The 15994-nt window shown below is 36.5% G+C and overlaps 1 protein-coding gene across 1 annotated transcript in view; it reads right to left on the bottom strand.

Annotated features, from left to right (window-relative positions):
- DNAH8 (dynein axonemal heavy chain 8) overlaps positions 1 to 15994 on the bottom strand; it is a 332081-nt gene that overhangs the window by 131104 nt on the left and 184983 nt on the right. The window contains exons 62-70 of the mRNA XM_007458310.1: positions 15641 to 15794; positions 14161 to 14325; positions 12334 to 12560; positions 10431 to 10549; positions 7921 to 8024; positions 6730 to 6906; positions 4810 to 4977; positions 4073 to 4288; positions 817 to 954 (exon numbers count right to left, since the gene is read on the bottom strand). Coding sequence (XP_007458372.1) covers positions 817 to 954; positions 4073 to 4288; positions 4810 to 4977; positions 6730 to 6906; positions 7921 to 8024; positions 10431 to 10549; positions 12334 to 12560; positions 14161 to 14325; positions 15641 to 15794 — 1468 coding nt within the window. The remainder of the gene's footprint in view (positions 1 to 816; positions 955 to 4072; positions 4289 to 4809; positions 4978 to 6729; positions 6907 to 7920; positions 8025 to 10430; positions 10550 to 12333; positions 12561 to 14160; positions 14326 to 15640; positions 15795 to 15994) is intronic.

Here is a 15994-nt window from a genome sequence, read left to right as displayed (position 1 = left end):
ACACGACAGTAGTATGCTGAAGCCAGCTTGTATCAACTCAAAAGAGTCAGTTGTTACATTTTTCAGAAAATTTGTGAGCTGGTGTTAAACACAGTCATTGTTAAAAATTAAATTACGGTATTAAATTAAATTACATAGCTCACAACTAAAATACATAAACACGTTAAAGGTAATAAATAATCAAAATTCATCAATTCCTAGTTATTTACTGCATTTTCATATTATCTATACTCTTGAAGTTAAGTTCATTGCACCTGCATGGTGGAAATAGTATATAAGGGCACGCTGCATCTTTTCCCATACATGTGTCGTCTTGTCACATTGACGGCTTAAAATGGACAGTGGCAGGGGGTACCTAGACCACAGAAATCAGCAAACACTGCAAATCAAGGCTGTCTTCTCCCCCTAGCCTCCGCCCCGACAAGCTGGTTGTTGAACGTTTACCAGACCACCACTGCTTACAACATATATCATAAGGCTGTAGCTTTATCTGTATTAACAGATAAAGTTAGTCAATCACCCTCAACTGCACAATTCATACGTGACTGAACTGGATATCAAACCTAGTTTTCTGACTCCAAAGTCAATACTCTTAGGTATGACATCACAGCTTCTTCTTACAGAAAATAATTACTAAAAACAGAAAAAAAGAATGTGGAGTGTTGAAGATCCTAAATAAGTAGACATAGCCAGTGAGTAAGGGCATTCAGGTAAATATTTTTTCAGTGTAAACATTTGCCTGATTTCTAAACACAACACATACTTGTGTAACATTTCAGCGCGTCGTATTAGTAATTTCTGTATATTTAATCTCACCATTTTCTCATTCATTGCAGTATCAAATTTGGCTTGCACTTTATCCAGCTCAGCTTGCTTCTCATCCAGCACTGCCTGGGCCTTCCCCAGTTCAGTGTTGGCAACTGCTAAACGGCCCTCTTGCTTGGCCAAGTTAGCCTTAAAAGGAAGAAGATGTGATTAGTGTAGAGGTGTATTAGTGCTACAAAACATTCGTGCTTTTAATTGGTAAATAATAGCATAAGTTACTACATAATTTTTGCCCTATTTGGAAGTCATCTGTTTCGTTGTCTTCAGCTGGGGAAGCAGAGAAATTTCATTAAAGTTCATTTTTTTCCTTTTAATTATTAATGTTCAATATGGAAAGTGCAGAAATGTATGGGAAGGAGAAAAAAAATTACTCATGATTTTACCCAGAAAGAGTCTGTGAGTATTGTGTCAAGAAGTGGATAACTAGCATTTTGATTTTTTTTTTTTCACTTAGAGTAATATAATTTCCTCACATCCTTAAACACTTTTTCATGAACATTAGTTATATGGCTGCATAATATCCCACAATTTGGATATATCATAGTTTACTTAACTTTTGCCTTACTTTTAGACATATCTTTCTCCCCTACTCCCCATTTTTTTATTATTATTATTTTAAATTTATTTTTGGTTGTGTTGGGTCTTCGTTGCTGCATGCGGGCTTTCTCTAGTTGCGGCGAGCGGGGCATACTCCTCGTTGTGGTGCGTGGACTTCTCACTGTGGTGGCTTCTCTTGTTGCAGTGCACAGGCTCTAGGCATGTGGGCTTCAGTAGTTGCAGTACACAGGCTCAGTAGTTGTGGCACATGGGCTTAGTTGCTCCACGGTATGTGGGATCTTCCCGGACCAGGGCTCTTCCCGGACCAGGTCCCCTTCATTGGCAGATGGATTCTTAACCACTGTGCCACCTGGGAAGTCTTCTGCCCATTTTTAACTATTATAAATAATGCTGTGATGAATACTATTGGGTATGTAAACATTTAGGATTATTTTCCTGGTAAAGATTTTTTGAAGTGAAATTACTATAATAGTAGTTTTTCCTCTTTCTCTAAGTCCTATAGCATGATAATTATGTTTCCTATAAATTTAAAGTAATTAATCAGTAAAGTAATACAGTCCTAGAGCCTTCCGGGGTTGAAGTTCCTTTGTAACTTTCTTATTTTCTTTCTCAATATTTGGTTTTTTGAAATTAGCTATTTTTCTCAGGAAATTTTAAGTTCATTTAGATTTTCTAATATATTTACAAATAACTTTAGATTCTGCTTTTTAATTATTTAAATCTATAATCTGTAATTATATGGATTTATCTTTTATATTCATTACATATCTCATATATATATATATTTTTTGCAAAGCACCAATTCTTTAATTTTACTACTTTTTTCTAATTTTTAATGTTATTTTTATTAGCTCTTTCTACTTTCCTTAAATTGTCTGTGTGTGTGTCTATGCTTATAAATGAGTATATATATATACTGGAGTGTTTAGTTTCTTTGATTCACTTAAAGGCTGAGAAGGTAGCATTTTGGCCGCATCACAAAAGCTTTGGTAACTAGCTTTTTGTCATCATTTTCTAAATAGAACTGACTAGCTTTTTTTAAAAAAATAAGCATTTTATTTTTATTGTTATAGTCAGAGAATGAGGTCTCAGAAATTTTTCCTTTTGGGAATTGAATCAAAGTCTTCTAGAACTGAATATCATCAATTTTTGTAAATGTTTCTTGGACACTGGAAATAATTTGATATTCTTTGTTCATATGAAGAAAGTTCAATGTAGCTATTCAACTTTAAAAATAATGTAGTGCAAAATCTTTATATAACTATTAATTTATGTCTACTCAGGACTGGCTACATAAAAGTGCAAAATGAAAATGCAGAACCCCTCGTTTAAAAATTAAGAGGGTGATAGCAGAGCATTAAGCCAAGCATGGTCCCTTCTAAAGCTGGCCCTCTGCCTACCAGACCTGCTGTGGATTGATAGCATATGGCACAATATCAAATTACAGGATTTTTTTTTTTGTTAAAAAACTCCACTTAAACTATTAATGGATTTTGCCTTATGTAACTTGATGCTATTTTATTTATCACATAAAGCATTATTACAATCAAGTCTCACTGTGGATCATAATTTTTATCAATAAAAATAACTGTTCTTCTAAGTGCTTATTTTTTCTTGAATTCTACATTTATAGTAACATTTCTCTCTTGGTATCTTTTTGTTTGGGTGTGTTTGCTATATTTGCTCATCCTTTCCCTTTGTTAAAACTTTAAATTTTCTCAAAGCTACCTATGTGCAGAATTTAAAGAGGCAGCCATTTCTATAAGGCTTATCAGAAAACAGTAACCCTCTGCCACCCACCCACTCACCACCTTCCATGCCGCTTTCAACAAAGTGGAAAGAGCAACCACTTTCAACACTTTTAGCTTTTATGGGACAGGCTGGGGGGCGGGGATTGGGGGTAGTGTGTGTCTGGGTGATATATTTTATGAATCCTTTGCACTCCTGAGAATGTAGTTCTGTTCTCTCAGACATAAAGGACAATCTGGCCCAGTATAGATGGAGTGTGTGTTTGTGTGTGTGTGTGTGTGTGAAAGAGACAGAGAGAGTGTGTGTTTATCCCTCAACACTTAAATCGCATCCTTAAGAATGTCTTTTTGTCTTTTGTTCCTATTAAGGGCAGCTTGGCCAGCGACTGAATTCTTGGACCCCAGTAATTTCCTCCTCAGTACTCTGCATATGTTTTCCATTATTTTCTAGTATTTAGGGTTGTGGCAAGTCTGTGCACATCCTGATCTCTCCTCTTTTGTAAGCAACCTTTTAAACTTTGTTTCTTAGATGCCTATAAGGTTCTCTTCCTGTCTTTGAAACTTAAAACATTTCTAGGTGTTGATCTTAATTTTCATAAATTTTGTTTGGAATATCGTAATCAAATTCAGTCTCCAAACCTAATCTCCAAATCTTAAAGCCAGTTTTCTTTCATGATAGCTCAATAATTATTCCGAATAAGTTCACTTCTAGTTTAAGTTAACAAGTTGATTTTGGTTTCTTGTCTGCAAGGCCAAGAAACATGTAACAGATATAAAAAGAATGAGAACTTGTGAGAGGACATACAGAGAAAAAGAAAAATTTGGTAACGGAGAAACCTTCCTTTATTAGACTACATTATGCTTTGTCTTTTAATGGCAGCAATAACGATGAATGATTTTATTAAGAATTGATTTACTGGGAGAAGAAGGGAAACTTTTACCTTCAGAGGCAACACTTCTCTGTTGACACCATAAAATGTTGCCATAGCAAGTGTCCAAGACAGCAGACCAGCCACATTCCCACAGACTTTTTTGGCACTTTCAAAAGTGTAATCATCCATGTTAAAATATGGCTGTAGTAACTCAACAGTCTCTTCATTTATTGTGTCCTTGGGGAACTGCTGAAGGCTCCACAGGAATCCCGTCGCACTCATCAACTGAAAAATAGTATTATAGCCTGTAAGCTCTGGAAGAAAATGTGTACTTTCTTCCTGAGTTAGTATGTACTTCTAAATTGAATTTTTTTCAAAGAAGTAATAATTGATTTGCTCTAAACATACAAATCAAGACTACGGGAGTAGTCAACCTAAAGCTGTAAATTGCAGGTTGTCTTCCCGTTTCTATAGTGAAGAGTAAAGAAGAAAAACAATGTAAGTTTCCCATCTAGTGAGTGCATCTAAATGCCCCCAACCACACAAAACCCCCTTTGGAGACTGGGTTGGGATGACATCAAGACTGTGCCAATACTACCTACAGGTTCTGGACAGATTTTATAAAAAGAGGGCATTCAGCTTTAAAATCTTTCCCCACTTACATTTTTGGAGATGCAGTTTAAGAAAAACTCTTCAGTACACAATGATTGATTATTGTCTGCCAGTGTGTCTGGTCTATATTGAGTATCCTGGGATGTGGACACCTGGTACACCTCATAGGACTTACAGAGATAGATTTTACTTACTTTTAATGACTCTCCCCATGATGGCTTGCAGCAAGGTTTTTCTGGATCCATAGTGACAGGGTCAATTTTCTTTTGAAACAGTAACAGAACACAGTCCATGATTCTCATAATAAGATGAGGGGGCTTTGCAAGTTTCCTGACTGTGGCAATATCATTTGGCTTGATAGTCTGTATTTAGGGTTAGGGATCAGAATATTTTTTGTTTAGTAGTATTCCTAGTCATGTGGAAATCTCATACTTTTAAGTAATTAAAGTGGAAAACTTTAAAACATATTTTCTCCCCAATCCCTGACATTATCTCCTCAAGGGTTTGCATTCCAAGATAATGGCTCTTTCATTGTTTAAATTGGGCTTTCTGTTTCTCTGTTTTCATCTTTTTCCCCTGTAGCCCTCAATGAATTGCTTTAGTATATCACTACCATTCACTGCCCACCGCCCCAGACCTCTGTTAGCAACAACCATCATTAATGTGTAACATTTAGATAATTTGCATCTTCAAAGCACAGAATCTATATTATATGGATATCAAAAGAGGGGCAAGGTCCTGAATATCAGAAACCTCACCTTCAGTTTTCATTTTGAGGGCTGCCCTGTCTATGGAAGGGAGAGGAATTCGAAGGATACAAGAGAAGTTATTGTAACATATGGCTCATAAAAATATTTTTGGAAGTTTCTATCTGTGAGCTGGGTTTGAAATGAGATATTACCTGACATTCAAGTCAAGAAGGACTGGGACATCATATGATCAATAAAAAACTCCTAAGACTTGTTTGGTCCAGTGATCAGTCTCTTGTGTGTTATCATAGGACCCACAAAAGGAGTTAGGGTGGAGAGTGTGTTCTGATCATTGTCTTGATTTTATTAAATGATGATCCTAAATCTATTCATTTATTTAACAGCTACAAGCATTCTCCCATATAAAACAAAAGCAAACCAAAAACAACCCTGTCCTCAGAATCCTCCAAGGAAAAGAGAGAGAAAACACAATTACCCTAAACTATGATTATTTGCCGTGTTAGAAGTATAGGAGTTACAGAAAAACAAAGGAGGTCCAGAAGAATTGAAAACTTTCTGGAAGGGGTGAGATCTGAGCTGGGTCTTGAAGACTGACTCTTACTAGTTAGTGAAAGTTAGGAAAAATAGAAAGCATTCCTGGCAGAGGGAGAGACCCATTGAAAGGTAACAGACCATGATTACTGCAGAAGCCTGTAGCTGTTTCTGTATGGCTGGATCATACTGTGTGCAGGGACAAAATGACAAGAGATAAAATTGAAGGGGTAGACAGGAGCCAGGTTATCACAGCAGTAGCACTAATATTTATTGAGTACTTCCTATGTGCCCAGCAAACTATTCATTACTTTTAATGCTTACATTGATCCTTCAAGGATCAATGAAGAATTAGAATCCTGACTGAGACCCAAGAGAGTTAAGTAAATTTTACTCCAGATCATCTATCATGTGGTCATGAGAGGCAAATGGAGATCTTCTTGCCTCACAGCTGTGGATACCTAGCTCGGGACTTTAATCCTAAGAGCAATGGGAACCACAAGGGGATTTTTAAAAAGGTTGAAGGCTGCAAGACATAGACTAGTTGGGATGCTGAAGGAACTGAGAAGGCTCTCTAAATAATCTGAATCCCTTAGGCTACAGTTTAAGCCAATAATCACTAACATTATTCCTCGGTTCTCATGGAAAGCTGATTTGAGAATGAAAATAAGTTATGGGAAGTAAAGACTTAAAAAAGGTAGAACTTAGGAAATGTAATCAACAGAAACATTTGTTTCAAGACTCAGAAATTATAAATCACATTAAGAATTCAATTCAGTTTTCTGATGACAAAAATTCCACAGTTAATTTCATGTAACAAAACATGGTGCCTGCTAGGACTTGTGTTGGGAGAGATAACAATGCACTGCTCACATTCAGGGCTGCTTCTGCTTCTTCCAGTGCAGGTCTAGCCGCCTCGAGCTTGGTCTCAGCTATTACTTTTTCACTATCAATTTCATCCACTATTTTTTGGGCTTTGTCTTTTACTTCCTGCACTTCATTTTTTACTTTGGCTGAAGCCCGAGCACTTACTGTGACTTCTGCTAATACCTGTTAAATTGAGGAAACATATGAGGGTAAATAGAAACCTTTCCAGCACAATTTACAGATTTGAGCAGTGAGAGAATATTTATTCAATATAATGTAAAACAAGAGTAAGAGCAAATTTACTCCCCATCTAAGTTGTCTATATTTTAAGGTGTATTAAAGTAACTCCTTTGAGCAGTCTTGCAGTCTTCTATTTCCTAAGCTTCTTTGAGGCATGAACTATGTAAATAAATATGTTAAGCTTCAGAAAAATTATATTTCTACTCTATGTAATTTCTAGAAATTTAAAACTAACGTCAGTGCAATAGAATAAGGTCAGAAGTCATATTAAGCCTCATGTAATAACAAAAAAACCAGCTAATATTTATTGAGTGCCTACCATACATCAGGGTGCTAAGTGCCTACCATATGTCATATGCTAAATGTCTCTCCTATGCTATCTCTCTCATTTCAGTAACTGGGTAAGGGTCAAGACTTAAGTATCTATTCTTAACTGACTCTCAGTGAGTGGAAGCTGAAAGCGGTCTGAGACTGGGGGGAGGAGCTGCAGATAAAGGAGCAGCACACATATATCCCTATCAACTTGGGAGGAGTATCTTTAAAAAAAACAAACAAACTCAACCAACTCTTCTTTTTATCCTTTTCCTTCCTCTACACAAACTTCAGATGGGACTTGGGTTATCCCAGAAACCTAGAGCACGCAGGGAACTTAAAGAGAAGACCAAATATAACTTGCAGTCAAGCAGAAATTTCCTAAACAGATGACAGAAAACAAGAGAGACAGACAGAACCAGGGAAGAAAAAAATAGTCTTAGACCAAGTAGAGGATATAATAGTTTAGGTATGTCTTGGTATAAGTTAAACAAAAATATCTAATGGTCTTTGTAAACATTATCTTACCAGAAATAGTCTGTAGGCTTATACCCTGTTTACTTTATAATAACGCTTTTAAACAATGCTTTTTTTTAATATGGAAAAATATTCCTCACAGTAGTGATAAAATAAATGCCAACTCACTTCATCTGCTTTTACAGATGCCACTGCCAATTCCTTCTCCTTGACTGCAAGATCTTGAGAGAGTTTTGCAACAGATTCACTTGCCTCCATCAACTTATCAAGACCTTTACAAATACACACATATACACTGAGTATATGACTATCCCTGCATCAAACATTTATTCAGTATTTACTACTTATAAGGCACCATAATTTGTACTATAACAAACACAAAATAATTATGGACAAAATGCTTTAAAAATATACATATTTTAGGAGCAACAATACTGACCATATTTCTGAGAGTTTCATCAGGAAATGAAGAAAATAGCTCTGACTGAAGAATATCATCTAGTTACATTTAAGGGAAAGTCACATTGCTATAATGAGTAAGCTGAATTTAGCCAGGGAACTTATTTGACAAACTTATGCTTTCCTTGGCTTTGTAACTATCATTTTTTTGCCTTTGAATCATATTGCAGCTGACATGGCAAATGAGACAGATGATATATTAACGTTTTTTGTGGTTCTCTGCTATAAAAATGAAAATAACTGCTAAAACTTCTGCAACTGGCTCTGAGAATCTCAGTGCTCCAATGAAAAATAACTGGTTAACTAAATGTCTCACATTCCAACTGGGCTCTAGATGGAGCTGTGTTGGTAAACATTTAGCATCAGGGTCTGGGGTGAGGGCACTTATTTGTATGGTTTCCAGTTTCTGTGGTGTAAATACTCCCACCATGTCTGATTTCAAGCTACCAAGAGGTTCTCAGTAACACACCATTATATAACATTTCTACCACACAGATAGAATAGAAATAATAATGTTCCTCAAGAACATTAATAAGAGTAAAATAAAGTAAAAATAGCTAAGAAGTAATGAGTTTTGAGTATTTATTGTCCTCACTTTTAACATAATTAATTTAATTGTAAGTTAATTAATTTTTAATAAAGGCTGTGTTAGCAACCAGATCATAAAATTCCTAATTTAACCATCAGTTCTCATGAGCCAGTGCAAGTAGCTTCAGCACACCCCTGAGTCTAGAGCATCACAAAGACAAGCTTCAAGAAGGTGAGCCATTAGAAAGACACCAGAAGAAAGTTTCTCTCATAGGGTTCTTATCATCACCATAACTTCACAGACCTTTATGCTTTGTGACCACGTTCTGTGTAGACGTGAAAAGACAGCACTAAGGTGTTTTGGATTATTTGGGCCAAATGCTTTCTGGACATAAAATCGGTCCCCATTTACACTTTTCCTGCTTATGCTACATATAGTAGACTCTCATAAAATCATTGCTCACGTAAACTCTCTTTTTGTTTTTATTTGTTCATTTTTGTTTCTGTTTTGTCTTTTTCTTTGTTAGAAATTTGAGAAGCATTAACATGGCAAAGTTTACACAAATTGAGGGAAATTGTAATGAAACCAAAAACTGAAATTGTGGTGTTCCCAAGAGCTGGCTTTTCCCCATTTGCAAGCAACAACTCAGCGACTGTGGTGACTCGCTGACCAGCAGGGTGGACCCAAAGTTGAAAGAGTTAAATAAAATGGTTCTGGAAGAAAAACAGCCCACCTCTATCACAGCAGCTATAAATAAAATGTGTTAACTATAACTGTCTTCCCTTATAGCTGGTGAAATCAGTTTTACTACTTTACAGTTAGTGTCATTTGTATATGTGTGCACACAGTGGTCACATACATGGTACATACGAACAGAACAGATTCTTTTTTTTTAATTTTTATTTTATATTGGACTATAGTTGATTTACAGTGTTGTGCTAGTTTCAGTAGTACAGCAAAGTGATTTAGTTATACATATACATATACCTCTTCTTTTGCAGATTCTTTTCCCATAAAGGTTATTACAGAGTACTGAGTAGAGTTCCCTGGGCTATATATAGTAGGTCCTTGTTGATTATTTTATATCTAGTAGTGTGTATATGTTAATCCCAACCCCCTAATTTATCCCTCCCCTCCATCTCTTTCCCCTTTGGTGACCGTAGGTTTGTTTTCTAAATCTATGAGTCTGTTTCTGTTTTGTAAATAGGTTCACTTGTATCATTTTTTAGATTTCACATGTAAGTGATATTATATGATATTTTTCTTTCTCTGTCTGACTTGCTTCACTTTGTATAATAGTCTCTAGATCCATCCATGTTGCTGTAAAAGGCATTATTTCGTTCTTTTTTATGTCTGAGTATAGATTCTTTTTTTTAAATTATCATGTAACATTATATTAGTTTAAGGTGGACATCATAATGATTTGATATATGTATGTATTGCAAAATGATCACCTCAATAAATTTAGTTAACATCCATTAAAAAAAAAAACAAAACAGTCCATCTGTTTAGATTTTTGTCTGCCCAGAGTTTCTTGACAGGTCAAAAGACCCATAAGGGTATCCCTCAAAATAATCTATTACTAACAAGAAAATCAGTATTTTGTTTTCAAATACAACAATATCCACCAAACAAAATATTGGGATCCCTATCAGACAAGCCCTAAAAGATAAGATTCTGTTCCACTTACCAATATTCATACGTTCAGCTTGTTCATTAATATATTTCACCTTTTCAGCATAAATGTTTTTATAACCATTTATAAATGAGAGGTAAGACTTGGGAGTCACGTGTGCTCTTCGGCGGTATCTGAAAGTAGAAGCTCTTCTCACTGTGAAATCAGTGTAATTCTGGAGAGTGATTCACTAGCAAGAGGGCAGGAATTGTGAATGGAAACCTAGAGGTGAGGCGGAAAGAACACTAAATCTCTAACTGATGTTTTGACTTGACCCTATGCCCATTCTGGGCTTCTGTTTCCTCATCTGGAAAACTGAGAAAAGAATCAGTGCCCTACACCTCCCAGAATTTTGTGAAAATCAAAAAATAAAACAGCTTATATAAACACACTTTGTAAACTTTAAAATTCTGTACAAATATTAGGGGTAAGTGGTTGAAATGAACTTGTGCTGAGATCCGTTTTCATTCACCTGGTATTTGCTACACACCTCTTCTCTGCTAGAAACCCAGCTGAGTAGGCTTACAAAGGTGAAAACCAATCTCTCCCCTAAATCGCTGGATAGTCCTTGAAATCAGGCACACTCGATTCAAACATTCAACTCACTATGGGCTTTAGTATAATAATTACATTTAACAATAGAAATAAATAAAAGGAATAATTTTATACAGGAGAAACTCAAGTCAAAGAACAGATCTTCACATACTATAAAATTATATTTTTACATTAAATTAGATTTATTTTATATTAAAATTTCACTTTTAGAGTTCTGAAGATTTTTAACATTAAAAAAATTTTAAGGACTTTGGCATATATATGACTATTTTTAAAGCATTATATAAATATTGCTTTCAGAATAAACTTCTACAACCTAAGAGGATATGAAAACTTTGGAAAATACACTGAAATTTAAAAAAATAAAAGATGTAGGTTTTTGTAGCTCCACAGTTGATGGTAGTAGGGGTGGAGTTCAAGTTAAGTAGAAAGAAAATCTTCCCAATGGAGAGGATTAATATACACGGATTTACCAAGAGAATCTGGGAGATGATCTAGAATTATTTAAGAGGAATGGTCCAAGTATGGATTTAAATAAAGAAAACGATACAGGATAAACAAACTTGTGAGATAGGAACCCCCGCCCCCCTGGAAAATCAGTTAAAGTGTTACCCAGACTCTCTATGCAGAAAAATAGGCCTAGTCTTTCTGGGAGGTTCTGCACTCCCTAAAGCCTGTGCATTAACCCTAAGGAAGAAGCCCACTGTTCTAGAGACCCCGGGTGGCCCATCTTTATTCAGAGCAATAGTACACAGTGACTATCACACTTTGGGGAAAAATGCTATATTCTTGAACTGCCAACACCAGCTTTCACATCATGAACACCATTTCTGCTTTTAGGGACTGGACTGTTCCGCAGTCAATTAAAATTTAGCTTCATAATTATTTGGCATGAAAACATGGATAAGATTAAATGATGCAAATACAAAATCTAAATGTTCCCTTAGCATAAGGCAATAATGAAACTTTAGAAGAATGGATTTCTTTAATCAAAATAAACAATGCACTTGAATAAGAAACTAATTTTAAACAGTTTATAATGAATTATTTTAAGTCATTTCCAAAAAAAATTAAATTAAGCAAATGAAATAAAATGATTTATTAAGAGTCTGTTACTTTGAGGTCTGGAGGGGAAGGGATACTTAAGTATGGATACTAGTTAATTTTTAAATCTTGCTTACTTATCATTGTTTCTATACATAATCACTAGAACATCAAAGCAAGGAAAAATATCTAAGTGGGATTTAGCTGGGATTTCGTGCTCAATCACTATGACGAGTCTCTTACTGGATGTTACATTTAATTCCTCTTTGGAGTGAACTTTGTGTTTCTGTAGTTATCATGCTTACGTAATGTCACTTACCTTTGGAAGTAACTTTCACAGCTCTCTGAAACCATGTCGTGAAAGAGGCCCATTGTTTCGACAACTTGTCTTTTGGTGTCACTAGAGCAGACGATACTATAGCCTGAAATGAAATAGGAGGCCACCGCAACCAGAGCCTCCTTCGGCCAGCGACTGAACCAGTCCATGGTGCAGCCTGATATCAAGCCAGGAAATTTCAAAGAGCGGGCACGGAACTTCTCACCAACCTATCCACAGAAAAGTCAAAAAGCATTAGAAACACGAAAGGATTATAAGTCAGCCAGAGGGACGTTTATATATTCTGAGCCAATACCATATGACACCACAAATTTTTTTTCAGGAACCTTCTTGGGCTGCATTAATATGTAAATTAAGTGTCCAGATGAAAGGAAGTAATATTTCCACACTCTCCCCGTCCTAAGACTATACCTGTTCGATTCTAGGAGCTACCTTTTAAGAGGAAACTGACAAACCAGACCTCTTCTAGAGCAAGATGACCAGGACCGTGAAAGGCCTGGACACTAGGGCACACGAGAACAGCAGAAGAAATGGGAAGTGTTTGGTCTAAAAAGGGAACGACTTAGGGAGTCTGCAAAAACTTTCTCCAAATATCTGAAGAGCTGTATGTGGGAGAGGGATCAGGTTCATTTTACAGGACAGATAGAATCACAGGGAAGGGACTTCCCTGGTTAAGAATCCGCCTGCCAATGCAGGGGACATGGGTTCGAGCCCTGGTCCGGGAAGATCCACATGCCACGGAGCAACTAAGCCCCTGCGCCACAACTACTGAGCCTGCACTCTAGAGCCCGTGAGCCACAAAAACTGAGCCCACGTGCCACAACTACCAAAGCCCGGGCGCCTAGAGCCCGCACTCCATAACAAGAGAAGCCACCACGATGAGAAGCCTGCACACTGCAACGAAGAGTAGCCCCCGCTCGCCACAACTAGAGAAAGCCCAGGCACAGTAGCAATGAAGACCCAGTGCAGCCAAAAATAAATAAATAAATGAAAAAAAGAAGAAAAAAAGAATCACAGGGGAAAAACAAAGACAAAATTCCACTGTTTGTAAAGAAGACCTTTCTGGCTATCAGACTATCTAAAAATTAAGCAATTTGCCCTATAAGTTAGTGAGATACCTCCCCTTCCCCCCAAGAGCAGAGCTGCTCAATAGAACTTTCTGTGATGATGGAAATGTTCTATATGTGTGCTTTCCAGTATGGTAGCCACTAGCCACAGGTAGCTATTGAGCACTTGAAATGCGGCTAGTGGGATTGAGAAATTGGATTTTTATTTTTACTTTAACTGAGCACAATTTAAATGGATACACATGGCTAATGGTTACTATACTGGACAGCACAGTGAGACAGAGACATTCAATCCTACGCCAGGGACATTCTAGATGGTATGTCTATATTGGAGGTAGAGCTGAACAAGACTACATCACCAAATCCCTTACAAATCAAATAATCTCTCTGTCTAGGTAATGAAAGTTGTAGGCTAGGCAATAATGACTGATAAGATGAATATTTTAAATTTTCACACTTTGGCATGAGATTTGGGTCAGTGAAGATTGGTGTTAGTAAAGAGTTGATATTAATTCAGTGTAACAAGTGTTCATTTCTTTTTTAATTTTTTTTATTTAAAAAATTTTTTTTAACATCTTTATTGGGGTATAATTGCTTTACAATGGTGTGCTAGCTTCTGCTTTACAACAGAGAAGTGTTCATTTCTGACAAATCATCTCATCAGCGAAAGTACATTCAAAGAACTGAGTACCTTCAAAGAAGTAACTCCTCCTACACAGAAATCAATAAAATAAAAACTCACTGGAGAAAAGCAGAGAACAACGTGCAAGTTCTTCCTTGATCTTGAAATGAAGTATTCATACAGATTATCAAAGGTGGGAGGATGGCGAGGTAGCTCTCTTTTCATCACTGATATCAGCCCTTGGGTGACTTCATCCATCTCATCCCGCGCAAACAAACTGGAGATCTTTGAGGAATAGACAAGAGAGTGTTCAGTATTTTAAGAGTTCCCAACAGCCAATGCACTGCCGAAGTCTGGTCCTTCCCCTCCCCTCCCCTCACATGTCATCTCTTTTCATATTTTTTCCTGCATCTCCACAATCAAATCCCTAGTTTGCCAGCGATTGCAAGAGTGCAACTTTTTATTCAGCAGCTCAATCAGGAGCAAATTATGTTTCCTTTGGCTCAAATAGCTATTACCAAAAAGCCATCTCATCTACCATTTAAAATCATCTCTTTAAATGTCCAGTGATGCCCTCTGTTCTGACTCACAGTTAGTCTCAACTCCGGTTCCAAAGTAGTTAACTAGATCATGCACCAGTAAGCATCAATACACACCACTGTGAAAGGAAAAGTTCACACGGCAGGTCTGATCTTGAGAAGGGTGTGCTTGCAGGGCTGGCCCTTGCCTGGCATCTGGGAGCTGGGCTTTTGGAATGTCTCCTCCATTACTAATCGATAAGGTTGTTCCACTGTACCTAGACTATTTATACAAACATTGGGATAGGTGGTGAACATCTACTTTCCTTCCGGGAGTCTGGAATTTTGGCAGTTGTGGCCAGGCAGAGAATGACTACACAGCCAGCTCCCAAGAAGACCTTGAATTCAGAGTCTCATATGGGCTTCCCGAAACAGAAACAGCACATGTGTTTCTGCACTTCACTTCACGCGGACAGAAAACACATTCTGTATGGACCCTTTAGTGAGAACATAGTAAGTATGCACATGGATTTCCCCAGACTCCCCCAATGTGCCTTTTTCTTTACTGATCCAGCTGTGTGGCTGTAATAAATCTTAGCCATAAGTCCAACTACGCTGAGTCCTGTGCATACTACTAATGAAGTACCAGCATGCGCGTGGTCACAGAAGTGCTGATATAAGTGGTGTCAGCAGTGGTGACACAAACACCTACCTACTTACAGTTAGTGGAACTCTTTCAACCATTCTATACTCCTGATTATTAGATAGATAGATAGATAGATAGATAGATAGATAGATGATAGATAAACTTTGCTTCTCCTAAAATAAATTATAGGATTCAACTGAAGATTGAAGAGACAAATAAGGAACCATATTTAAAATGGAAGAAAGCATATAAAATATCTGGAGATGAACAGCATTAATTTCAGAGAAACTTCAAAAAATCTATTGAACCTTGTACATTAGTCATTTCTAAAATGAAAAATGTGTGCTAAATGGCCTCACTTCTGAAGGGTTGCTGCTTTTTCTATTCGGATTTACATTTTTAAAATACAAGCTCTTTCTCTACTTTTGAGACATACCTCCCCTGAAGATAGCAGGTTGTTGAGATATTCTAGAAATGCCTCATCTTTTATTTCATTGTCAGTAAAGATAAAAGTGATGCCTTTGCCATCAGCACCAGCAACTTTGTACAAAGCTTTTAAATCCTCTGTTAGGTTACTCACATTATAAGACCTAAAAAGAGAAGTGGCAGGAAGTTTTAAATTAAAAGTGTATATATATATATATATATATATATATATATATATATATATATATAATCATAATTTATTTCAAAACACAATATAATCAGTATTAAGTAACAGTTTTAAGTAACCAGTTTTAAGTATACAATATACAGATGGCATTAATCATATTCATAATGTTGTACAACA

This window comes from Lipotes vexillifer, unplaced genomic scaffold, assembly GCF_000442215.2.
Source record: "Lipotes vexillifer unplaced genomic scaffold, Lipotes_vexillifer_v1.1 scaffold4, whole genome shotgun sequence".
NCBI lineage: Eukaryota > Metazoa > Chordata > Mammalia > Artiodactyla > Lipotidae > Lipotes > Lipotes vexillifer.
This window is presented reverse-complemented; position numbering and strand designations above follow the sequence as displayed.